Here is a 26,930-nt window from a genome sequence, read left to right on the forward strand (position 1 = left end):
ACATCACAAAGTGGCCAAAATCTGATCAGCTCATTTTCAGACAGGTTTTTATATAAATGGATCAGGACAAAAAGAGAGAGAATCTTTGTTCCTGAAACTTTCAGAATCTCTTTCCACAGAGGGGACACATGGTTATGTAGAAGAGACATGAAGAAGTGGATTTTACATGATAGGTGACCTTTAAAAACACATACAGAAACGACAATAGTAAATGCAGTAAATAGCATTAACAGTATTTGAGGTCACCTGACGATGTCTTTGGTCTTGCTGCCGATGAGTTTGAGGTCCAGCTGGAGGCGCAGGCCGTCCAGCGGCAGGTCCCACAGCCGGCTCAGCTTCCCCATCTCATTGGGGAAGAAGCGTAGGTTCGTGTTACGACTCACATCCAGAGAGGTCAGACTCTCCAGCAGGCCGATCTGTGGGGGGATCTGAGGAGAGGCAATGCAACCAGGCATCAACATCTAGACTGTCAATCAAGTAAAGACCGCTCCCCTACCAAAGACCACTAAACTCCTTTAAGGCCTACGACTCTCTCCCTCCCCTCAAAACACTGCAGGCAAAAACAGGAAGATTGAATGGTTTTAAAAGTTAAGAGATTTCCATTTCTTATTCGAGATACCGATTGATCCGCCTTTGTTGTTAGGAAAATGGGAACAATATAATAGTGTGGATGCACTTATGATTTAAGTAAAATTGGAAACCTGTTATATACTGTATATTCTTAATATTATTTTTGTAATGAGACAAACATTTCATATTTTATTATCCATCAAACATCAACCTCTTGACTATATTCTCTAAAATGAGTGTTTTAGTGTGCAAACCACATGTTCATAAAACCACGTCACAAGCAACTATAGCTATTGCATGCAGATACTATATATACATATACTTATATCAGTATTTGTAAGCAACTGTGACTGAAAGAATATTGCTTTTATTTGACTTTTTTATGGTTATTTCATTTTATTATTAAGGGGCAGGTAAAATAAGATTTTCTTCACCCTGCTCCTTTCCACCATGTGCTATACAAAAAAAAACACAAGTATAAGTTATTCCATGTTTGGAATAAACAAATAAAAAAATAAAAAATAAACATATCCTGTACTTTTTACAGCGTTCATTAGTCTGATAACGATTTGTAATGGTGTCACAAAGAAATGAGCAGCGCATAATAAGAAACTCCTTTGGCAGGTAGACGGCTCTCTACCTCAGAGAGCTTGTTGTCACTCAGGTGGAGTTTCTCCAGGCGGGTCCACTTGTGGAGCGGCCCGCTCAGATCCAGGACTCTGATGCAGTTCTGACTGAACATCAGCTCTCGCAGGCTGCTGGACTCCCAGAGCGCCGGGCCGGGCAGCGCCGCGATGCTGTTGGTCCGCATGTCCACCGACCGCAGGCTGGACACATTTGAATTACATGTTTTACTATTAGAAAAGGCATGCATACAATGTGTGGAGAGTCCACAGAATTGTATGAATAAGAAAATACTTACTTTGGGAGATTAAGGATGGCCTCAGGAATGGAAGTGAAGTTGTTGTTTGCCAATTTAAGCGTTGTGATCTTGGATGGGAGATGTGAAAGGGAACCTGGAGAGGGCAGTAAAGACATTTGCATTTTGTAGGAAAGAAATGTCATTTAATTACTCAAACTTGTATGGATATATCTTTCAAATAACTTAACTGGCACATAAAGCAAATCTACCATACTGTATATCTTACTGGCAACTTTAATAAAAGCTATTCTTTTCAGTTAAAAATATTGTCTGTACTAGCTGATGTGGGTGTTTTTATTTTTATTTATTATTTAACTTTGTTAGAGGGACTTTTGTTTAGCTTAAATACTCTCAAATATTTAGTTTAGCCATCTCAAATTAAACCTGTGTATCTGCTAGTTCAGGTCTTATCCTGAATGTAATAATCAGTACTCACAGATTCTGTTCATGGAGGCACTGAAGGTTTCCAGCTTGGGGCAGCCGGTCAGGAAGTCAGGAGAGATGTTCTCCACGCTGTTCTTGCTCACATCGAGCAGCTTGATCTCCGGCAGACACAGAGGCACAGACAGCTCAGAAATACTGTTACTGAAAAGAGAAATCAGAGCAATGTAAGGTGTCATTAACATTCTGCTATTAGACATATCAATTCATGATGCTGTCAGTAATTAATGTCTTTCCTATTTTCTTTTTTGTATTTACTTACGCTATTTTTTCAGTTTTTTCAGTTTTATTGTGTTGCACTGTCGGAGGAGCCTATGACCTAAGATTTTCATCGTCATAACTATACTGTAGCTATGTACGTATGACTAATAAAAGCCTTGAACCTTGAACCCGATGTGACATCATTCATATGATGAAGTTTGTTTGGAGTTTATCCAGACTGCTTGGAGGGAAATGAGAGGCTAATGAATGTGTTTCAGTCGGAGCAGAGCGTCTATAAAAAACTGATTTACTGTCTTCAACAAAATGTCCCATGATTTTGGTGCTGAATGAGGACTTTTCATATATTTCTATTTTGTGACACGCATCAACATTTTAGTTTTTTTCTCATACACTACCACTTACTTATATTAGGCTTACTTATATAAGCCATATTTGATGATTACGATTAAACGCTTTCTATACTAAAATAGCCAAGATCATAAGGCCAAATGTGTATGTGTGCACTTTTTTACAGCAAATGAGTCATGTGTTTAGAAGGGTATCTGAGAAATGTGGCCCATAAAGAACATTTAATTGACTATGATTTTGATTTACAGCAGATATAAATCTAATTATATTTCTGTACAGGTCAGAAGACACCATTTTGGATTCCTTTAACACAATACCAGTCATTTTATAGCCACTTAATGTGTTGGACCCTCTCGGGAAATACCCCATAATTACATTACATGACATGTTACTTGTTAGACGCTTTTATCCAAAGTGACTTACATACTCAATACTGTGGGCAACCCCCACAGGAGCAATTTGGGGTGAAGTGTCTCAGGGACACAACGACATGCTGACTGCAGTGGGGTTTGAACCTGTGCTCCCTTGATCCGAACACCAACGCTCTATCCACTACGCCACACGCCTCCATAATCACTGGAGATGTTCCCAGCGTTCTGCTATGCAATAAATGGTTTGAGTCAATTTTCATAATCGCTAAATGGTCATATTTCCTTCTTTCTAAAATGCGAGAAATTTGGTAATTAAGTGAGGGAACAAAATGTAAAAACATTTTCATAGCAACAAACAAATCAAATCCAATGAAAAGGGCATTCACTTCCTAACTGCCAAATCAGGACAGTTTCTTCTCAGATGTTCATACCAACGAGCGGCCGAATATAAAATAAATATTTAACTGTATACAGACATGTTTTCAAGGCCTTTTCTTCCACTTAAAACCCCAAAATGTTATATAATGCAGGCTATGAATGATATATAAACAAACCCTTCTGTAAAAGCCTTCATAATATTGATAGGAATACAACTGGAAGGTTTGGTGTATGTACGTGCTACTGAAGTGGACATTTCTCACTCAGAATAGGAGAAAAAACTCATTTTGAGAAAACGACCTTTAAAGATTGCTGTAAGGCGCTACCTAAACCCTCCTGTTCTCTGGATGACAGCTTGCGCCTCTACGCACTCCGTGAAGGTATTTCGTGTTCGGGGTCATTTGTTTTTTGTCTAACATTGCTTCGTGCAAGTGACAATTGTTGTCTTCTTCTCTGTGAAAGTTTTTTTCACTATTCTTTTGCCATTTTGAGATTTAAATTTCCAGCGAAAGCGAAACAAGGAAGTGTTTTAGCACACCAGGTGACGCCTCTGAACGAATCACGTTGTCAGAAATTGACACCAGCCAATGAGATTTCATTTCTTGGTTTAAGACCCCTTTGTACTTTCACGATTGGTTGCTGATACAAAGCAAATGACCTATTTGGATCCCATGAGATTGTGCAGGAGAGACGGAGCTTTCCAACGATATCTCTGATGACATGGTGCAAACAGCGGTCACGGTACTTTATGTTACGTTAGAAAGCTAACTTTTGGTGAATTTAGGAGAAACCTACAGACGCAAATAGACAAACTATAGTAAAATAAACACTTAAATGTGTATTTTGTACATTTTCCTTCCAAAAGCCTGAAAGAAAACATGTTATGGAATCAAAATAGCACAACATATCAAAATTGACCAGTGCATGAAAAACGATGTTTTTGCCTGCCGTGTCTCGCCTTAATGAGTGAGACACACCGGAGTTGAGGATCTGTGGGGTTTGTATGTCGATGTATGGGAAACACTGTTCTTTGTATTACTATTATTAATAATAACGTGTGCATAGACCTTTTTCAGGGGCGGACTGGCCATCTGTGGAATGTCTCCCCCCCGTTGACAATTCACTAACAACCCACCCCCCCCGTTGTATTGTCAATTCAAGTGGCGGGGGGTCGCCAGTCTCTGGCAGTTATGTTGGGGGTCGCGGGCTGAAAAGTTTGGGAACCCCTGCCTTAGCCTATCACGTACAATGTGTTGGAGCGCTAACCAATAGGAGCGTGAGTGTTACATAGTGATGTCACTGTCACTGAAGTAGACAAAGGAGTGAAATGGAGGCGTTTCAGGCAGGGGGGAGTGTGTGGTAGAGAAACTCAGGCATTTTAGCCTTTGCAGACTATTTACATGCACTAAATCATCATTCAATTAATCTGTGTGAATCTGTGCTGTCCTGTTTTTCAAATCTTCCCCTGTTGCTGTTAAACTACTGAATTTCCCCACTGGGATTAATAAAGGTCCATCTTTATCTTAAGAACACACTACAGGAAAGGGAAACCCCAAAAAGCACACAATATGGCCTCTTTAAGTATCTTTTAACATATGTTTCTGTATGATGACAGAACTCCCCCTAATACCAGATTATTATTCTTCAGTCTCCAGCACCTACCCCTCCATGAACAGCTCCTCCAGCTGCCCCACGGCGCGGCCCAGCTCCTGTGGGAACGTGCTGATTTTGTTGAAGGACAGATTGAGTTGCCGTAGTGACGGGCAGCTGACGGCGGGGTCAAAGGTCAGCAGCGGACCCACACAGTTCCTGGAGACGTTGAAGGTGCTGAGCGAGTGCAGAGACAGCAGGTCCTCCGGCAGAGACTGCAGCTGATTGGCCTGCAGGTCCAGCCGAGTCAGACTCTTCAAACTCTGTCCAATCAGAAACAGGAACAGCTTCAGTGTGCGTCTTCTTTTTTATTAAAAGGTCCCCTATTATACTGTTTTTCATTACTTTATTATAGGTCTCAGATATATACAGAACATGTCTCTGAAATGTTTGGCTCCAAACACCAAACAGATCATTGCAGCATCCCAGAATCCCCTCTGTTTCAGCCCTGTTTCAAAAGTGCTGATTCTCTGTCTGTTACTTTAGATGAAAATAAGGAGCCCCTCCCCACGCCCCTCTGAGAGATATTTGGTTACAAAGAACTCAATGGTGCTCTAGGAGGAGATTCAGGTGATAAGGTGGGGGGGGGGTTACCTTGGTTGGTGATTGGCTAATGGTTACACAAGCCAAAAAATCGTTATGACATCATAAAGAGGCCAAAATCTGATCAGCTCATTTTCAGACAGGTTTTTATAGAAATGGATCAGGACAAAAAGAGAGAGAATCTTTGTTCCTGAAACTTTCAGAATCTCTTTACACAGAGGGGACACATGTTGATGTAGAAGAGACATGAAGAAGAGGGGACACATGTTGATGTAGAAGAGACATGAAGAAGAGGATTTTACATGATAGGGGACCTTTAATGGATTTATTGTGGTGGATTGCACGCTACCTGGCAGAGAGCGGAGGGGAACTCCAGCAGGCTGTTGTGGCTCAGGTCGAGGCGGAGCAGGTGTCCGAGCTGCTGCTGCACGAGGTCGTCGTCCATCAGGCAGGACAGAGACGCCAGCTCGTTCCCCGACAGGTCCAGCAGCCGGACCCTCTCCCGCTCTCTGAACACAGCAGAGCCCTCGCCTCCTAGCACTGAGGAGGAGACAGATTATCAGAGACAATATGATGGGAAGACTCAAGCAAGTGAAGAGCTTTTACATCGGGAAAAATGACGTGAAGAGAGAGACGTTTCAGCAATTCTTTAAAGCATGTCCTATAATAACCAAACATTGCTGCTCTGATAAACTTCTTCAACAACTTGTAGACTTAAACTAATGTGTAACTAGGGTTGGTAAATACAGCCTTAGTTTTGGTAAATAAGTTTGGTTTAAATCAAGGACAATGGAATAAAAGGATTTGTTGTTTTATTCTTTTAGGATTTATGATCTATCATGGATTTCTTTAAAACAGTTGCTTTGATATCAGAGATAAAACATTTCCATGCCTTAAAATGATATATCAATATGTTTTCCCAATATCATTGACTTCAATCTTTTTAACTGACTTTGGTCGCATGATAACTGCCAAATGTTAATTTATCTACAGGGTCTTCTAACCCTTTAAAATGCTTGTTAGTTTATGTAATGCCACTGTTTTTCTTAAATGGGAAAAAGCACCAAAAAAGCTTTGATCAAATTGTTGGAAATTCTGAGGAGTCTAATTTTAAAGGTCCCATGTCATGGCCATTTCTACTGATCATATTTCCATTGTTGAGGTCTACTAGAACAGATTTATATTGTGCAATTTTCTAAAATCACATTGGTTTCTCATACAGCATCTCTGTATAGTATGTGTATTCACTCTCTGTCCTAAACGGCTTGTTGGAGCTCCTGTGAGCCCAGTGTGCTCTGATTGGTCGGGACGTTGCGAGGCTCGCTGCTCAGTGAGCTGGCTTACTGGTGTGGAACTTTCCGGGTCGGCGATACAGAGAGACAGCACGAAACTCATCCTGAGCACACACAAACACTCTCAGTCGAAGTAAAAACAATAAGTGTGGCTTGATATTGAGTAAGAAAAAGGTTTATAAACGCTGTGAGAATGGGTCTGCAGAGAGCATTTCTCCACGATCCCAACTCGTCTATTACCAACCAGGGAGCTCTATGCAAGTCAATGGGACTCCCTGTTAGTTGAACATTTACGCTAAAGGTCCTGGTGTGTGAGGAGCTCCGCGGATTGGTCCATTGTTTCTTCCGGGAACCGCATGACGTCATGCGGTTCCCGGAAGAAACAAATGGAAAAAGAGAAATCTCCAACGAGGCGTTCTGGGTCTTTTCTGTGTTAGAGTTTTACTCGCTACAGGGTGTACTTTGAGGGTTTGTGACTCTGCAGACCGTTTACATGCAGAAAGACCTTCATAACACACAAGGGGACGGGTAATAGGGGAAAAGCATGACATGGGACCTTTAAAGCACGATTCAATAAAGTGCATGATTGTATGCTGTAATGGCCGTGGCATCAGATGTTATGGTTTTAATTTCTTTCAATGGGTACATTGAGTCTCACCATCCCTAAAGCCAAAAAGATTGGAAATTAAAAAATATTGAAGACACAAACTATCCTTATTTCTGCACAAGGGCCAACTTTGAGAAAGGGGATTTTTAAAGAAAAAAGCTTTTTATTCTTAATCATTTCACTGAACTTGAACAAAGAAAATATATGTCTTAGGGTTGTTTATCATTATGTGTGTTTGAAGACAACACAGGTGTCTAATTTCTATACAAAGTCTATCATCTGCAGTGTAATTATTGTAAAAATAGTTACCATGAAATCAGTAACAGTGCAGATTAGTACAAGAGATGTAAAGAGAAACTGTGTCTTCTAAGCTGTTACCACACCATCTGTGATTTCACATACACAGTATATGCTCCTGTTTAACTGACAAGAGACCGTGAGAGTTACAGAATCGTCTGTAGTTTGTTGTTTCCGTGCAGCTGTGTTTGACAGGACGACAATAAAGTTGAACAGAATTGAATGTGATGCAGAAACCTTTGTGGCTGGAGCCGGCCCTTCCATATCTCCTGTGCCCGTGTTCACTTTCAATCTCCGTCTGACCGCTCTGGAGAAGGAATAGAAAACACACGGAGAACAAACAGTGAGGGAACGGAAATACATCTGGGTGGGATTCAGACATCTTTAACTAAGAGAGTGACATCAAAGAAAGTAAAGCATTCACTTAGAAGGTATTGAAACTATGCTTTATGATATACAGTACCAGTCAAAGGTTTGGACACACCTTCTCATTCGAAGGATTTTATTTATTTTAATTATTTTCTACATTGTAGATTAATACTGAAGACCTCAAAACTATAAAAGAACACATATGGAATTATGTAGTAAAGTAAAAAAGTGTTAAACAAAGCAGAATATGATTCTTCAAAGTAGCCCCCTTCGCCTTGATGACAGCTTTGCACACTCTTGGCTTCTCTCAGTCAGCTTCATGATGCTTCAATGGTGTGTCCAAACTTTACTGTACATTTCAACAAAGTCCAATAAAAACAAACATTGCGTACACATGATGTTAATGACAGGTGTTACCTCTGCACTGGCATGTCTGCGGCGCCCCTGCTTCCTTTTGAAGGACCCCCCCCTCAACTCTTCTGTGGAGTTATTGAGCGGCTTTGGAGACAAAACCCCTGACAGAGAATCACTTCCTGCAAAAGGAAAAAAATCACAGAATAAGAGGTAAGGATATTTTTCATATGAGGTACACAACAAGGAAACATCTGAATGTTTTATTTACGAGTACATCATCAAATTCCTATTTTACCTACTTTTTTATTATTTATATGACTTGCAAACACGTTTTATTAAAACTTATATTAAAACAATGTTATAATAGTTCTTTGTTTGCTCTTATTTGATAACCTAATTTGTTTATATGTTGTATCTTCACTACCACAACACTTTTTAGTTACTTTTAGTGAGGTTCAGTAAACAATACTTGTTACTGTCCATCCTTGATCCAGGTTAATGTTACATGTCTACAAACATTATTTTTTAGGATAAAAAGTGTTTGCATTCAAAGCCTAAATATTTTTTGTATTTATAGTGCATGTCTTCAACCAATTTCTCCCAATTTTAGTCTGTGGATTGCTGTCTCTGCAACACATACTTTAACAGGGTATATGCAGGAATCCTGAAGTCAGATATAATACCTTTTAAGACCTTTTTTAAGACCCTTTCCATACATTTTAAGACCTCATCGCCACTTTGAGTTTTAACCGGTTACATTGGCGACACACTCTACCTCACATTTACTATATACAGTATTGATTGTCCTTCCTCCTTATCTTCCAACCATTTGGACGCAGACTTGCATTTCCCCATAACGATGTTGTTTAACAACCGGCGTAAACGGACCTTCGCGCGATATCAAGCAGTGAGCGTGCGATGTCCTGTTCAGATGACGTCAAATCCAACGGGATGCCATAAATAAACTACACAGAATCACACTACACACCTACGCAATGATTACATTCAGGCAAACTGTAGAATACAACCTCTTTGGACAATTTATATACTTATTGAAAACAAGCTACAACATGCAATACCTTGGAAAATGCCGTTTAACACTTTTTAATAGCCTTAAAGGTGGGGTAGGTAATTTTGGAGAAACCAGCTCGAGTGAGCTAGAATTTGAAAATACACAACCGGAAAAAATCTGCCACTTCCTTACAGAGCCCCTCCTCCAACACACACGAACGCGCACATGACCAATGAGGGCACGAGATAAGTTTGTGCACAGATGGAAGGCTGACAGGCAGGTAGGCCATCCAGTTATTTTAGCTGGGCCGGCTCAGATGATTGGTCGTGCTTTTTACAGTACTACGGCTTCCACAGATGACATTTTTTTATGGATTTTTTGTCAAAGCATTTAATATATTCATTGCTATCGGGATGTTAAGAGCATTCCATGGAATATAACAAAAAGTGTATCTCGAGCCGGTTTCTCAAATTTACCTACCCCACCTTTAATGTTCGCTAAATTGATTTATCAACTTTTAATACTTTTTAAGACCCCGCGGACACCCATTTATTCTAGTTATTAGTATCATATCATTCCCATTAATAAACATATTTACTTTATAAGCTAGAGACCACGGAGATAAAAAAAAGAAAAAGGAAAATCATACAGATGGTTAAGGGGGACACAAATCTATTTTGAAATGTTGTATTTTTAATGATTGTATTATGCGAGGCATAAACAATCAGTTAACTTGATCAGAATCAGAATAACTATTAGTCCCACAGATGATTATCTTTACGGTTATTGACGATAATAGACATGCACTATGGGTCGTTTTATAACTGCAGGGACCATGTGAGATCTCTCTCTTTGGAAGTGAGTCATCACACACTCAATTTAACATCACTACACTCAGATCAACTTCAAACTGTAGTTGTATTTGTCTTAAACCTGGAACACCACTGAAGTTAATTCCCAGTTCCTTTGTATTTCCACTTCATCTGAACTCTTCCCACATCAAAGAAGTTTCAGTCTTTTCTTAGATTATTTCTCCTCAGTTCAGTGTGTGGTAAAACTTCTGAATTCAGGCGTACAGATCTGATAACGTCCCTTTTTAAGCCTGGATATATTTGCTGCCTGTTAACTCAAAGTCAAACTGTCACTTTCCATATCAATGTAACACCTTATTGTGCTCTGTGTAGTAGATGGGCCTGTTGTCTTTACCATCACTCTCCATGTCGTCGTTGAGGAACAGGATGTCGTCCGTGGAGAAGAAGCTGAAGTTGGAGTCGTCGCTCTCGTCAGAAAAGTATCCAGAGGTCAGGCAGGGGTCGCCCGGAGATCTGAGAGGACCGCTGACACTCTTGGACCTCTGGAAATTCTTAATGTACCTCGCCAGATTCATACCTTTACCTTAAAGACAGAACACAGGGAAATTAGCACAGGGCTGCACGACTTTGACTGATGTTGCAATTGAGATATGATCCACAATGTGGAAGGGAATGATCTTTTCGGCATGGCTATTGTCTTTATCATTGAAAAATGTATAAATATGATCATGGTGTTTTCTTTTTTAAAGAGGATCTGTATCAAATAAATGTGTTTTATTCGTTCTAGAGAATACAAGTTGTAGGCTTGGACTCAGCAACTCCACAATACTTCCTTCAAAATGGGATTTTATTACATATTTAGCGTTTGACAAATACTGTCCTTCCTGAAACTTGAATATTGCACTAGTCAATATTACGAATTCACTAAAATGTCCAATAACTTTGCAGACCTTAAAGAAAGTAAGACAGGGCTGCAAGTAATAGTACTACTAATAAGTCCATGTGTGACTATTTTTTATGTTTATTTATTTGTTTATTCCACACATGGCAGTTATTTTAAAACAAAACATGTACACTTATACTGGTTGTTTTTGGTTTTGTTTTATAGCGCATGGTGGAAAGGAGCAGGGAGAAGAACATCTTATTTTACCTGCCCCTTCTTAAAAAAATAAAAATGAAATAACCATAAAAAAGTCAAATAAAAGCAATATTCTTTCAGTTACAGTTGCTTACAAATACTGAAACATGAAACCAGAACACAACTTCATACTGTCTAATTACGATTTCTTTATACATTTTCTTAAACATACATTTAGTTTAGTCAGAAAGGTCATCTTCAAAATAATTAGTTTGTCCAAAACCCAGATGTAATGAATGCACAAAGCTGCCTACTGTCTCTGTATCGCAGGCTGTGTGTCCTCCCCCTCTCCGCCAGCAGGGGGCTAAGCCAGGCGGCGTCCAGGCGGCCCAGCCTGAAGCCCCCGAGGCAGAGGGCGTTGTTGTTCAGGTCCAGCCCCAGGCGGCCCAGCAGCTGGATGACGGTGGGACCCTCGCCCCGCTTCACGCTCACAGCCAGGGCACGGCGCAGGTGCTGCTCGTGGGCCCCGTGGCTGAGCAGCAGCTCCACCAGCTCCAGAGGCCCCCCACGCTCACACACCTGACAAATACAGACGAGAGGTTGAAATCAAGTTAATCTAGTCATTGATTCATCTATCTATTATAGCACTGTGAGTGATTCAGTTTACTTTGGTAGAGTTTGAAATGTAATAGCAAAGACGGTCCATTACCAAAATCTGGCATCAAATACTTGATAACATTTGTAATATTGTTTTCTAGTTTGATTACAAATGTTTGTTTGCATTCAAACTATACATTTGCTAAATATTGTATGTATTTGTATTTATTATAAGTTGCTTTCATGAATGTACTGGGTTTAGTTGAATACAATTTAAATACAAAACGGCCATTATTGGTCTGTAAGATATCTTAAATATTGACACATGCACTAAACAACTTATCAGTGCCTAAAGTAATGCTTTCAAAATTATATTTTGTCGCCTATTTTGTCTTAATAATATCAGATCAATTCAATTTACGATAAAAATTAACTAAACTCTGGGTAGCTATGCTTTTAGCCACAGTTGGTGTTTGAGCTAAATGCTAATATCAGCATGCTAACATGCTTACATGGTCACATAACAACGCTGACATGCTGATGTTTAGCAGGTATAATGTTTGTTAAAGTGTGTTAGCATGCTACACTTTTTCCTGTGGGTAACTCAATTTGGTAAACAATCCCATAGTGAACTTATTTTCCTTTATGGTGGCCGGTGAGCTTGTGTGACCTCTGACCTTGTAGATGAGCGACTCTGTTTTGGTCTTCCTGTTGATGTCGGCTCCCAGCTCGATCAGACACTCGGCCAACGTGGCGTCTCCGTCCTCGCAGGCCTTCTCCAGCAGACTGCAGTGCAGCTGGTAGTCGCACCACATCTTAGACAGAGCCAGGCACACCGACTTACGCAGCTACACACACACACACACACACACACACACATAGAGGGAAAGAGGGGACGGAGTTAAACATTTCCTGTACTAATCAATTTATTCAATTAACATAGTATTTCCAGTCTTTCTAGCAAATACGCTATCTAAGGAAGTACCAAGAAGTAGATAAAGGTAATAAGCATGTCTGGTATGTCCTGTAGATTCCATGTGTGCTGTGTGTTGCTGTGTGTTGCTGTGTGTTGCTGTGTGTTGCTGTGTGTGTACGGTACGGCCTGAGAGTGAACCTGACTGTCTGCAGATACACAGCAAAGGACATCCCTGAAAATCCCTTTATTTACGTGAAGATATTCATTTTGAAAGATAAAGGAATTAAATCAAGTGCATGGCGCTGTTCTTGAGGTGGAAAATAGCTGTTAGCCGTTCAGGTGAGTGAGTGTGTGTGTAGGTGTGTGAGATTTGGATAAAGAGTACCTCTTTTTGTGATGAGAAAGAGAAGACACAATATAAAAACAGCAACAACCGACATGAACTCACAGCAGTGTTGCAGTGGTCGGGCGGCTCCTCTCTGAGGTGTTGGAAGATCTGTCTGTCAAAGCCTTCTCTCTGCAGCTCAGCAGCTGCTCCTGAACAGGCGTCCAGCATCCTCAACGCCACCTGAACACACTGTGGACACGCCACCAGAGAGAAGTCATGTCAGTTTCACTTAGAGAGTAAAGACGAAATGTAAAGAGATATTGAACATGTAAGCCGTTTTAAAGTCACCTTGAGGTGCATCTCGGAGTCGTCTCTGTACTGCAGGAGGGAGGCGACCACGACGGAGGCCAGAACAGGAACGATCATCCTCGACAGCTTCTTCTTGGACACGAGGAAGCTGAGCAGCGTCAGACCCCAGAAGTGAATCTCTGGAAGAAGACGGGAAGTTAGAGAAAGCAAGATAACTCCACTCGAATATTGATATAATAATTAAAGGTCCCATGTCATGCTTTTCCGGTTATTACCCGTCCCCTTGTGTGTTATGAAGGTTTCTCTGCATGTAAACGGTCTGCAGAGTCACAAACCCTCAAAGTACACCCTGTAGCGAGTAAAACTCTAACACAGAAAAGACCTGTCTATGCTGCCCCAGAACGCCTCGTTGGAGATTTCTCTTTTTCCATTGTTTGCTTCCTGGGTACTGTGACGTGTGAACACCCAAATCAACAACAAATGACCGGATTGGCCCAAATGGACCATTCCGCGGAGCAGCTCACGCACCAGGATCCCTTGGCTAACTAACAGGGAGTCCCCATTGACTTGCATAGAGCTCCCTGAACGCTGGTAATAGACGAGTTGGGATCGCAGAGAAATGCTCTCCGCAGACCCATTCTCACAGCGTTATCAACCTTTTTCTTACTCAATATCAAGCCACACTTATTGTTTTGACTTCGGCTGTGAGTGTTTGTGTGTGCTCAGGATGAGATTCGCTTGTTCTCGCTGTATCGCCGACCCGGAAACCTGTCCGCTCCTCGCAGCAGCTCATTGCAGCTCGCAGCAATGAGCCTCGCGACGTCCCGACCAATCAGAGCACACTGGGCTCACAGGGAGGGGGGGGGGCAGGAGCTCCACCAAGCCGTTTAGGACAGAGAGTGAATACACATACTATACAGAGATGCTGTATGAGAAACCAATGTGAGTTTGGAAAATTGCATAATTTAAATCTGTTCTAGTAGACCTCAACAATGGAAATATGATCAGTAGAAATGGCCATGACATGGGACCTTTAAGATGTTCAAATGGGGAACATTTCAGTTTCTAGTAGACTTTTAGTCAAAGAAACCGATTTTACTCTTCTTCTGGAACTCTTCCGGGATCTAATTACTATTTCCTAAAGTAAATTAAACCAAAGTACCTTTTAAGATTAAGATTAAGATGAACCTTTATTGAACCCCATAGGGGGAAATTCACCTTTCGGGGGGCTTATCAGATTCAGAATCAGAATAGTTTATTGGTGGGGAAATTGGGAATTTGTGACATTAGCTCCTATGTTTATTTCTGACTCATTTCCATACCTCTGTCCTGTGGGAACATCTGTAGTGTGTGCAGCACCGTGTCGATCGCCCCCTGCTGGCAGAGCAGGTCCACTGCACCGGAGCAGTCAGCCAGAGAGGAGAGCACCTTCAGACCACTCCTCTGGATGAGCTCGCTTCTGATGAACTGCACACACAAGTTTCATGTTAAACATATGTCATGTTAAAGTACCGTCCGTGAACCAAAGAGGGAAAACCATACAGTGTATATAATATGTAATATATATGCTTTGACCCCAGCTACATTCTGGTAACACAATGTTGCAACAATATTGAACATTATACGTTTTATGAAGGTAGGAAGGAAGAATTATTATATTAGACTGCATGAGTATTTGCTCGGTGTACCCATTACATTTTATTTAATTTCACGCAACAGCTTTGAAAACAAATATTTACATTATTTTACATTCATAAAGACTTGCCTTATATAATTACGTTTTTGATTTAGATAGTTATGATTACTGGAAACAGTGTAGTTGTTTCTTTTGTTGTTTTGACATAGAAAAAATAAATTATAAAAACTCAGTCATTGTGTTAAAGTATGGTCAAAACAGTTTGTATCTTATTTAACTCTTTAAATGGCCTAAAAATTAGCTCAAAGTTAAACATAAAATAATTTCTTTTCAGCTTTTAACTCCTGTTTTTTGCCAACGTTCCCCGCCCCACCTTCAGGCAGCGGGGGATGAAACAACCACGTGGGAACAAAAAAAACTTGTTCACCATTCAAACTATTCTTTCTACTGGCACATTCTTTACAGAAATGTAATTACACACTCTTCCGATGTTTTAGATGCAAGACAAGCTACTGTACAATGTTTGTAATGAATGGATGAGCTGTTGTTTAATCCGTGTAATGAATGAGAACTATATGTACTTTCTTGCTACACTAAATCCTATTAGGGGGAAATTCAGTATTCTCTTTGTTCTAGGATATCTGTAGCATTTTATTGAATGAAAGTGCATTAACACTGGAAGGAAATGGACCTAATACGAGAGATATTTAAGGGTTTGTTCATGTGTTCATACCCTGTTGAGAACCTCCAGGTAGAGTGTGTGAGCTCCTTCCACCACACACTGGTTCTTCAGGACCTTCAGGGAAACGTCAGCCATGTCTGGGTCTGCCACAGAGACGCCGTGCTCTCTTAGACTGCGGTCTGGGAATTCAACACACCAAGCAAAGTCAAGAAAGAGCGGCAAACACACACACAGCCGCTCCTTTGTCACTGGTCATCACTAATCTCATTAGCAGTGTTACGAGTTCAGTGCTGCGAGCGGAGACAGAGGACACTGTAACCTCAGTAATAGAAATTAAAAGCAGAGAAGAGGCAGCACCGAAACAGCTTTGTTCCGTTAGTATTTACACAATACTGGATATTGTATACGAGATGTATTCTTGACCTTCATGAAGTCTGTATTTAGCGCTGTTCCCCTTAGACTTAATTGCCTGAATTCCCAATTAAATGCAATTTATGACAGCAGCAGTGGATTCCTACATCCGATTGAAAGACAAAGATCTAACTTACTGTTAGGGAATAATTCTCTGATAGCCCTCTGACGTTTATGACCAACCTTGGCATCTGTTATCTCCCTTAAGGAGGGGGCTGCTTCAGCCATTTGTTGTTGTTCCCAGTTTATGACCGGGCATCTTTCGGTCAAACATAGTTCATTGTTATGGGGACATTTGGAACGCTTCCTTCTCGGGGCTTGATGACTCCAAGGTGTGAAATCTTCGAGGCCATTAGCATCAACTGCAAGTAATTCACTGTCCCTAGCTGTTTAGACTATCTAGTGAAGAATGTGGATTACCCTCCTCCAAACTAGTTCAAACATCATGCGAGAGGAAGCTTCCTTCAGAATTGATTGTGGCAACTCATCCGTGTGGTCAGATCGTGGCTCTATGACATGTCTCGTGAATTCTCCGGCCGAAGCTCCAAATAAACCGTCAGTGTTTGACATCAAAGCTCCAGCTCTCCTCGTGTCTCTTTGAGTCCTGACTCCAATTGCTACAGAAGTTTCCCCCACACGTACAATGTTATTATATATTATTGAGGAGCAACATTAGAATTCATCTGCTGCTGAGGTGACCAAATAAACCTTCAAATGTATTTTTATTTTGTGTTATTGTGCTTATATTAATGCCGTTTATGAGGATGTTAGATTGCTGTCAGACTGCCTCGTTAATACAGGTGCATGCTTTATTGCGCTGTCAAAATATAAAAACATATTTTTGTTCTCCATCACTGCCTTAGTCCATTTAGTTTTACCCACACCTGTGAATTCATACAGTATATGTTATATATAACCTCAACATTTCCTAGTCAGGTGACCTCTGATGTGTCACCTGGGCAGAGGAAGACGAGGCTGGCCTGCAGCGCCTCCAGCTGAACCTCCGGCTGGAAGTTGTGGACCTTCATGCTGATCAGGATCTGAGTCATGGCCATGGTCAGCTCATCCAGACTGGCCGTCCTGCAGACGCACAGAGACAGGTTGAGAAAATATCATTCCTTGAAGATTATAACTTCATAATAAACACGTTTGAAAATAAAAGCACTATAGACAAATGTGGACGATCTGTGAACAAGTCTACTCCTTGTTGTGCTTTCATTTGACCCTTAATGACCTCGTGACCCCTTTTCTAAAGCCCAACTTGGACAGACTGTGTTTTTGCCCACCTTCCCTGGAAGAGCAGTTTGAGCAGATTACAGGCGCTGATGGAAACTTCAGCCGAGTTTGAGTGTCTCTTCATCATCTCCACTAAGTTGACATGAAGGCCACTGGACAGCAGCAGAGAGCGCATCTTACCTGCAGACAGAGCAGGCAGACATTCACTGTGCGAGCCAACAGAACATGCTGAACCTGAGATAATAAACCTGCAGTAGGTCAAACAATCTGAGAATACAACATTGAGATATCCTAGAAATTAACCAAAAAAAAGGCAAAATGTATAATTGTATAAAAACCCTGATGTCTTTCTCTCTTGTCAAATGAAAACAACCTCCATCATGAATGGTTGATGATTAACAAACATCATTAATGTTTTAGAGTAACCACACTGGAAATGTATTGACTAAAAAAGGCTCAAAATCTAAAGTTGATGAAACCTTTATGTACAATTTTGTTAGTAAATCCCAAAAATGTTACCTAAAACTTTCCAAAATGGCCTATCGCAACTTAATTCACATTTGGGGAATTTTTTTTATATCTGCATATTTAATATTTTCTTTGCAGGTTTATATCATGGCTACTAAAAAGTTAAGCTCAACCACTTTTCACATCATTGTAAGGTAAAAAACGTTGATTGTAATTGCTTTAATGTACTTTAATCTCAATGATAGTGTTGGAGACTCACTGTTGTGTGTGAGCAGTGTTGAGATGGCACTGGTAGCAGCTTGAAACACTCGGGGAGAGGAGGAGTGGAGCAGCATGGCCACCATCAGCTGTCTGTGGACAGGAGTCCTGAAAACACACCACGTGCAACAAGGACATTAAATCCCCTTAGAAGACATATTCATTCATGTCTTATTCAACCCTGATGACATGAAAAGCAAGACGTGCACAACACTTAATTATGCAGAATCTGATTTCCAGCATTTCCCTGATCTAAAAAGAGGTCCATTTATAATTCCTTTGGGCTTTTAAAGGTCACCTATTATGCAAAATCCACTTTTTCATGTCTCTTCTTCATCAACATGTGTCCCCTCCTGTGCAAAGAGACTCTGAAAGTTTCAGGAAAAAAGATTCTCTCTCTTTTTGTCCTGATCCATTTATATAAAAACCTGTCTGTCTGTATGAGCTGATTTTGGCCACTTTATGATGTCATAACGATGTGTTTGCTTGTGTAACCATTAGCCAATCACCAACCAAGGTAACCCCCCCCCCCCCACCTTATCACCTGAATCTCCTCCTAGAGCACCATTGTGATCTTTTTAACCAAATATCTCTCTGAGGGGCGTGGGGAGGGGCTCCTTATTTTCATCTAAAGTAACAGACAGAGAATCAGCACTTTTGAAACAGGGCTGAAACAGAGGGGATTATGGGATGCTGCAACGATCTGTTTGGTGTTTGGAGCCAAACACTTCAGAGACATGTTTTATATATATCTGAGACCTATAATAAAGTAATGAAAAACAGTATAATAGGGGACCTTTAAGTGTTTAAATCCTCAGACAGTGGTACCTCTCTTCCTGCTCCTCCTCTGAATGCTTCACTCCGTGCAGAAGCAGATTATGGATGGCCCAGCTGGCAGCTTCCTGAGGCGGCAGAAAGGATTGACGCAAGTTAGAGACTTTTTAAAAAGTGCTTCTTTGTGAAATATGGTCTGTAGCTGGAGGGACTGGAGCACTTTTTCAAGATTCAAGGCTTTTATTGTCATTTGTACATAGCTACAGTGTAGAAATGTCAATGAAAATCTGAGGTCCTCCAACAGTGCAACACAGTAAAACAGATACAATAGTGCAAGTAAATACAAATAAAATAGGATAGAAATAGTGTATATGATTATTATAATATGATATATTAAATAAATAATTTGTAAGTAGCAAACAGATGAATGTTATGTCCTTTCAAAAGTTCAGGTGTTTAACAGTCTTATGGCCTGTGGAATGAAACTGTCCCTGAGTCTGGTGCTTTTAGACCGGATGATAGCAGACAGAACAGTTTGTTGCTGGGGTGATGGGGGTCTTTTATTGAGACTTGACTTGACACTGGAGACTGACCTGAACGTCTGGATCCGCGGTGTGGAGCTCCAGCGCCGAGCAGCAGGCCTCCATCCAGCCCAGACCCATGTCCTCCACCTCCTCCCGACCCCTGTTCTCCTCCGCCTCCCCCTCCTCCAGACCCTGCTCCGCCACCGCTTTGTTCTGCACGATGGTCGCGGCTAACAGGCGGACATAATGTGGTGTGAATAACTCCACTGTACGAAATATTATCACAGCATATTCTGGCCTTATCAACGGCCGTGTGCTGAAAAACATACAACTTGTCCTTCACATACAATCAATTGATGTGCAATGTTCTACTGAGGACTCATTGTTAATCCTCTGATGGCTGTGCTTTTGCAGCTTGTTGGGAATATCTCGTAGTTGACAAAGCTTGATACATAGCTGGTTAGAAATAAGGTCAAAGAAAAGTAGTATGTTGACTTTAAATGGGTTCAATCTCCTGGATATCGGTCTATTGTTTTGGTTTAATTTACATGCACTAAAACCTATATAACACATTACAGAAAAAAGGGAATAACCCAAAAAGCATAACAGGGCCTCTTTAAATGGCCTATTTATTTACATATTCAGTACCCTGGAAAACCTTAGCTGATGGTTAATGACTAACAACTTTATAAAATCAATCAGCATAGACACACAACACATAGAGAACGTGCTGTTCCTGTTCCATAGTATCATTTATCTTCTCCGTATAACACTGCCATGCGATGTTATGTTGAGGTTAAGGCATTGTTCTGTTTTCATCAGTGTGGGTATAAATACAGGGGTTAAATATAGTTTGTGTATGTGTATGTGTGTGTGTGTGTGTAGGTGTGTAGGTGTGTAGGTGTGTGTGTGTGTGTGTGTGTGTGTGTGTGTGTGTGTCCTCACTCAGGTCAGCCAGGCAGGACAGAGCGGCCGCCTGCAGCTTGGCGTTGTCGGGGAAACGCTGACAGGCTCTCACTACGATCCTCTGCACCCCGTTCAGAACCAGGATGTTATAGTAACTCTCTACGAGGAGACACAAAAACAAGCGCACCCGTGATAAAACAGGTGCCTTTATTGACCCCTTTAATCTTAATCTGTTCACTGGCAAACATCAGGATGAATACAATCCAAACACTGCTGGAATAATAGTGAGGGTTCATTGATTTAGCAAACAGAGTTATCACTGAACGTCAACAAGTGAAGAGATACTCAGTTATTCATTGTCAGAGAAACTGAGGGTTATTAAATGTTGAACACAATACACACTAAAGTAAACTATGAACATATGCAAAGAAAACATATATGTACTATGTTATTGCTAGTGTACTTAAACAACAACACAAAACAGATAAATAGTATCTGTTCAGGTGTTTACATTTATTTTAGCACAACATGAATAAATAACTTACCAAAAGAAACTAGAAAGAAGATTCTTCTACCAATACCTTTTCTAGTCCTCTATTGTAACATATGGATCTATTCAACTTGGACATAGGGACAAAATGGCTGAAACCAACAACACATTTATCCACAAAATAGACCAACTAAAATGTTGTTGGGGGAGTTAGAGGGTGATCCAGATGCGACTTAAAGGTCACCAATTATGCAAAATCCTCTTCTTCATGTCTCTTCTACATCAACACATGTCCCCTCTGTGTAAAGAGATTCTGAAAGTTTCAGGAACAAAGATTCTCTCTCTTTTTGTCCTGATCCATTTATATAAAAACCTGTCTGAAAATGAGCTGATCAGATTTTGGCCACTTTATGATGTCATAACGATGTTTTGGCTTGAGTAACCATTAGCCAATCACCAACCAAGGTACCCCCCCCCCCACCTTATCACCTGAATCTCCTCCTAGAGCACCATTGTGTTCTTTGTAACCAAATCTCTCTCAGAGGGGCGTGGGGAGGGGCTCCTTATTTTCATCTAAAGTAACAGACAGAGAATCAGCACTTTTGAAACAGGGCTGAAACAGAGGGGATTATGGGATGCTGCAATGATCTGTTTGGTGTTTGGAGCCAAACACTTCAGAGCAGTGGCGAGCCGTCAGGGCCCTCTAGGCCCTCTGTGAGGGCCTAAGATATTCAAAAAAATAATATTTAAAAACATTAAAAAAATATATATTTTTTAAAAATATATATATTTTTTATATTATTTTTGTTATATTTTTCATTAGTTTTACCGAAAAAAAAACTTGATTTAATAAAATAACATTTCCAAAGAAATAAATCCTTCGAATCTGCCTGTTCGGTCTCTGTTTGAATGTGAAGGGTTACATGAAAGAAGGTCTGGCCCTCTCTGCGATTCACAGAGGGCCCGCTATAGTAACTGAACGAGAGAGTAATGTCAAATGACAGTACAATTGACCAATCATATCTTCCCTCTAAATGGGTGGGTTTCATTATCGCGGACTTTATGACAAGTTCCGCCCGCTGTGAAACTTTTCTTGTTTCCATAGCAACAACAACTTCCTGTCAACAGCGTGAACTCGCCTTCAAAATAAAAGCATGCCAAATTACACTTAAGACATACAACTGTAACGAAAGTAACAAACACAATGCAATATCATTTTCAATGTCAAAGAACACAAATTGGGTTCACAGGTGTTGTTTTGTGTGGTAGAGGGTCGCTGTCATTGATGCGTTTTGCACCCTGGGCCGTTGTTTTGATATTCCGCTGAAGTATACGCTGTGACGTAATAACTTTTTTTTCCTTTTTTTCGAGGGAAGGGGTGGGGGTCAGAGGGCCTAGGTATAAAGCTCACGGCTCGCCACTGCTTCAGAGACATGTTCTGTATATATCTGAGACCTATAATATATTGATGAAAAACAGTATAATAGGGGACCTTTAAGTTTTAATATAAGTTGTTATACTCCGACTCAGTGTGTAGAAGTGTAATCTGAGTGTCTGACCTGATGTGAAGCTCCTGAACAGGCAGCAGGCGGTCTCCTGAAGCCCCTCCTCCTCGGGGAAGGCGTCCATGGCTGCGATGACGAGGCTGTAGCAGCGAGACCCCCCCGACATCAACATCTCCACGTTACTGCCTGAAGGACAAAAGGTCATAGCCTCAGAACAATGACGCCATCTCTGCTGCTTTTATTTCAAATGACAACCTGCATGTTAGAAGTCAATAACTGAGGTTAGCAGATTCAAGATGGACAAAAAAATGAAATATGAAATACAGTGCAGACAACCAGGCAGTCAGGAAAAGTCCCTCACAAATAACAGAACAGTCTGGAATCCCCCTCTGACAGTAATAACTTCTACATCTGTGGAAATACACATGTGGAGAAAACATGTTTGTGACTGAAGGTTTGCCACGTTTCCCCTTTTCATTGAACTCCAGCTCCATTAATGCAGAATGTCCCCGAACTGATAAGAACTTCAGTGTACTTGCCTGGAAACAAAGTAATATGTCACAAACAGACATGGCCTGTGTTTCATTGTACCAAAAAGAGGCTTTGCACACATAAATCGATAAGTGATTAAGCTTCTCTCAACACAAGACTTTATTTGCAGAGGAACTCTCGCGGCGCTATCATGTGAAATAGCTTGGCCTTACTATCAGATAAGGTTATCACCGATTGATCACCGTTTCAGATAATAAAAAAGACAACATCCCCAAAAGCAGTGCATAATGAGATCATTATCGTACGTTTCAGGTCATTAAGAAACAGTGTCACCTTTACAAAATCTAGAGAGAATTAAAAAATGTCCTTATCAGTACATATGTTGTTCTTTTATTGTCCAAATGGACGAGATCCTTTTGACAATCTTAACTTTTAAGAACTTCTGGCTAAAATGCCAATATTTTATCCATCTCAGACACTCTATATCGGGAACAGACCAGAAGGAGTTGTTTACTAAAGTCGTAGTAAATGCCCAAAATATCCTTTTAACTTGCGCAACCTTAAATGTAAAATATCTTTCAGTTCCTCTTTTTTCTTTCAGAGTGTATGTAATCTTGTAAAACAACTATTTTGGGGCATCAACCAAATGATCTATTACATAATTATGTGTTTTTATGACAAATACGCAGAGCCTCACTTAATGAGTTTCTGTGTTCTTCCCCATGAGGGAGTTTCTGTGTCTCTATTTTCCTCAAACAAAACTCAACAGCTGTTGTTACTCTGGAGCAGTGCTTCTCAAACTTTTTTCAATAATGTACCCCCTTTGAAAAAAAAATTCAGCCAAGTACCCCCTGATCAGCGCAAAAACAATTTGTTAGGGAAAAAATGCCTATATAAAGAGGTACAGTACAGTGCTGCACCATCGGTGTCTGATTTATTAAAACAACAACATTGTAACTGAGAAACACTTAAATGCTAAATTTCAAATGTTTACAATCCATCACTAAATTCATGGCAAACCAATTTTAACATCATGCAATAACACTGAGACGACTTAGTTGCATTGAACTGATCTTTTTAATAAGTTGTACTTACAATTTAGTGAGAAATATGGGCTTGTGCTTCACTGAGGATCTTTGTTATTCTCAGTGACAGGAAGGCCACTGCAGTTATTACACTTCGCTTTTGAAATATGTGTAACTCTGTTAATATAAAACCCACACTGCTCAAACTTCGTTACTTTTCCTAACATTTTTTTTTTTTTTTCATTATCATAAAATAAATCTCACGTACCCCCTGCAGTACTCCAACGTACCCCTAGGGGTCCGCGTACCCCCATTTGAGAACCACTGCTCTGGAGCATAACGCCACACATTCTACTGTTCGAGGCATAATCTAATTACCATCAAGACCATTCAAAAAGCCTAACAGTGACATCATCGTCTGGTGGGGTTATAGAGGTCGTGTGAAATCAGAAATAAAAGGTTTGATCTTAAATGTGCCTTTTTTATGTGTTTTAACACATGTGAAAGAGGCAAGAGACTACATTTTGTTGCTTTTTGTCTCTTTTAGACGTCACAAACATTATGAGGGATGTACTGAGGTCTCACCGATGCGGGCCAGAGGCAGCAGAACCTTCATGGCCTGCAGCAGCAGCTCAGGGCTGTCGGAGAACCTCTGCAGAGCCGCTAGAACCACAACGTGATCCTGGTTCTCCACAAACTCCACCAGGTGCTCATCACTCACTGGAAACACAGGCACAAGAAAGATGTTCAGTGTATGGACAAATGTTAAGAAAAGGCTAGCTAAAATGCTAATATGTGAGCATGTCACTCTTCAAACGTTGATATTTACATGCTAAGTGTAGGCCTATTAATAGGTACAGTTCAGCCCAAAGCAATACATCTAGATCATTTTGATTGGAGATATTGGACTTAGTGATATCTGCCTCTCTCCAAAATAATGGCAATGTCTCGTTCCAGAAACCATGACCAAGCTACTCAAAATAATCCACAAAACACTGTTGTGAGCAGTTTCAAGTAGGAACTGTTTTATTTCTAAATGGCACCCACAAAGCGTATCAGTGCTCATGAGGAAGCGTGCATCTATTCATGAACAAGCAGCTTGTGCTCACTTGTTGGGGAATGTGCTGTAGTTTGGTAGAAAAAAAGGAAAGATAAAAAACTCTTCACTAAGAGTTAAAAAGAACAATATGTAAATGTTTATAATATAGGTGAAACTGTTCCTGTAACTTGCTATTTTAAGCTTATTAGAAGGCGAGTATGGACCGAGATGGATGATGATGTTAGCTTTAGGCTAAGCCCAAGTGCAGCTTAGATTGACAAAGCATAGATAGAGCAGGGGGGTCAAACTCAAATACACAGTGGGCCAAAATAAAAAAATGGGTACTAGTCGAGGGCCGGACTGGTTCAATGTTTATTGCAGAACTTATTGAAATGAACTTATTGCACATATTAAACCTGGAACTAACAAAGCTTAAATGATTGCCTATAAAAACAACATTAAACATTAAATAATCAGTTGCATTCATTTCTTATGGCTCTATCTGCAGCTTCATTTCTTATGATTACATTTTTCCACAGGCCAACAACAGCTTCAAAAAAACTATTTCCCTCAAAGAACAAACCAAACATGCCCTGTTGTCTCAAGAAAGAAAGTGCAGAAGGAAACATCCATGTAAACTCAGTGTGCTGCTCTGTGATGCTAGTTCAAGCCAGATACTTGGCATCTCATCTTGGGTGCAAGTTCATCAATGTTTGGGCTCAGGCTCTGAGCTGAGGAAACCCTCAGGATTGAGTGAAGGTGTGCGTGCAATATACCGGCGGGCCAGATCTAATAGTAATTAGAAATTATCCTGCGGGCCGAAATTAAATCCACCAAGGGCCTGATTTGGCCCCCGGGCCTTGAGTTTGACACATGTGGCCTAGAAAAATGTGAGACGAGTCAAATTGGATGATGTGAAGCTGAACCTCAAACAGCCAACTAAAGAATAATAAACCTTAGTTGACCTATTTTTTATTCAGGAAAACGTTGATGGTAAGATAAGAATAATAGCAAAGAACCGTTTGGAGTAGAATCATATTTTAAAAAGTCCGATTTGACTGTCACTCTAGTCTAGTACATGACCTTTAACATCTCAACAAGGACAAAGGACATGCATGTGACTCCACACCCGAGTATATTAGAGGTCAAACTGAGTCCCTGCTCACCTCCCTCCAGCAGCAGCTGCAGCGCGGCACAGCCCTGGATCTGCACCTCCTCACTGCTGGGGAACATCTTCATCGCCTGCACCACCAGGACAAACACATCCTCCTCATCCTCCTCCAGCACCAGCCGAAGAATCATGTCTGCAGAAACAAGATTTAAACACGTATACAAGTTAGTTGACTCAATGAGGGCAGGAGTTTGGGAAACGGCACTATGTGTTTAGGTAGTGAATATCTCATAATTGTTTGTTTAGAACAAATGAGTGGGGAGGAAGTATTCATTGGTACTATCTCATTTAACCCTTGTGTGGCGTTCATATTTGTGTTACTCAGCCAGTGTTCGTGGGTCTGGTGGACCCGCTGCCTTTTTGGGCTTCAAGTCAACACAATCAAACTATTTGATGTTAAAATACTCAACTTCATCTCAATTACAAGCAATCTAAACAGCATGGTTCATATGTGCCCTTTTGCATTCGTGAGATCACATTAATGAATGAAAGTGCTACTTGTTTTGCCCGCTGACCGGCTGGTCCTGTGGCTCGTCTTTTCTTTCTCTAGCTGATGCTCAATCTCATCCTCTTCTTCAAAGTCGCTGTCAGACTCAGACTTCTCAGAAATGTGATCGTCACATTTTGAAGCCTCTTCCTCTTCCTCTTCATCATCATCAAATGGTTCTCTCTCTTCCAGAATCATTTGCAGGCCCTCTGAGCAGAGCATCTTTTGGCCATCCTCATCAGTTGTGATAAGGACCCAAACTGGCGAAGCTTTATTTATTGTGTCTTGCCCCAAACTTGCAGCTGCGGGAAAGTGTGAATAGATTGGTTCCCGCAAAACATAATGCAGGAATGTGAGAGCAGACGGGTGTCCGTGCTTGGATTTATCAACAATGTTGCAACCTTGATATA

At 40.7% G+C, this 26,930-nt stretch overlaps 1 protein-coding gene across 2 annotated transcripts in view; it reads right to left on the reverse strand.

Moving 5' to 3' along the window:
- lrrk2 (leucine-rich repeat kinase 2) overlaps positions 1–26,930 on the reverse strand; it is a 57,571-nt gene that overhangs the window by 22,461 nt on the left and 8,180 nt on the right. For both annotated transcript variants that reach the window (XM_034149157.1, XM_034149156.1), the window contains exons 5-28: positions 26,029–26,166; positions 24,409–24,543; positions 22,361–22,492; positions 20,351–20,470; positions 19,475–19,635; positions 18,936–19,009; positions 18,109–18,215; positions 17,432–17,561; positions 17,101–17,225; positions 15,786–15,913; positions 14,739–14,883; positions 13,456–13,595; positions 13,228–13,356; positions 12,541–12,711; positions 11,581–11,845; positions 10,583–10,771; positions 8,428–8,543; positions 7,879–7,948; positions 5,795–5,985; positions 4,915–5,165; positions 1,929–2,077; positions 1,493–1,586; positions 1,211–1,397; positions 247–428 (exon numbers count right to left, since the gene is read on the reverse strand). In XM_034149157.1, the coding sequence (XP_034005048.1) occupies positions 247–428; positions 1,211–1,397; positions 1,493–1,586; positions 1,929–2,077; positions 4,915–5,165; positions 5,795–5,985; positions 7,879–7,948; positions 8,428–8,543; positions 10,583–10,771; positions 11,581–11,845; positions 12,541–12,711; positions 13,228–13,356; positions 13,456–13,595; positions 14,739–14,883; positions 15,786–15,913; positions 17,101–17,225; positions 17,432–17,561; positions 18,109–18,215; positions 18,936–19,009; positions 19,475–19,635; positions 20,351–20,470; positions 22,361–22,492; positions 24,409–24,543; positions 26,029–26,166 (3,529 nt within the window). The remainder of the gene's footprint in view (positions 1–246; positions 429–1,210; positions 1,398–1,492; positions 1,587–1,928; positions 2,078–4,914; positions 5,166–5,794; positions 5,986–7,878; positions 7,949–8,427; positions 8,544–10,582; positions 10,772–11,580; positions 11,846–12,540; positions 12,712–13,227; positions 13,357–13,455; positions 13,596–14,738; positions 14,884–15,785; positions 15,914–17,100; positions 17,226–17,431; positions 17,562–18,108; positions 18,216–18,935; positions 19,010–19,474; positions 19,636–20,350; positions 20,471–22,360; positions 22,493–24,408; positions 24,544–26,028; positions 26,167–26,930) is intronic.

The sequence above is a fragment of the Trematomus bernacchii genome, unplaced genomic scaffold, assembly GCF_902827165.1.
Source record: "Trematomus bernacchii unplaced genomic scaffold, fTreBer1.1, whole genome shotgun sequence".
NCBI lineage: Eukaryota > Metazoa > Chordata > Actinopteri > Perciformes > Nototheniidae > Trematomus > Trematomus bernacchii.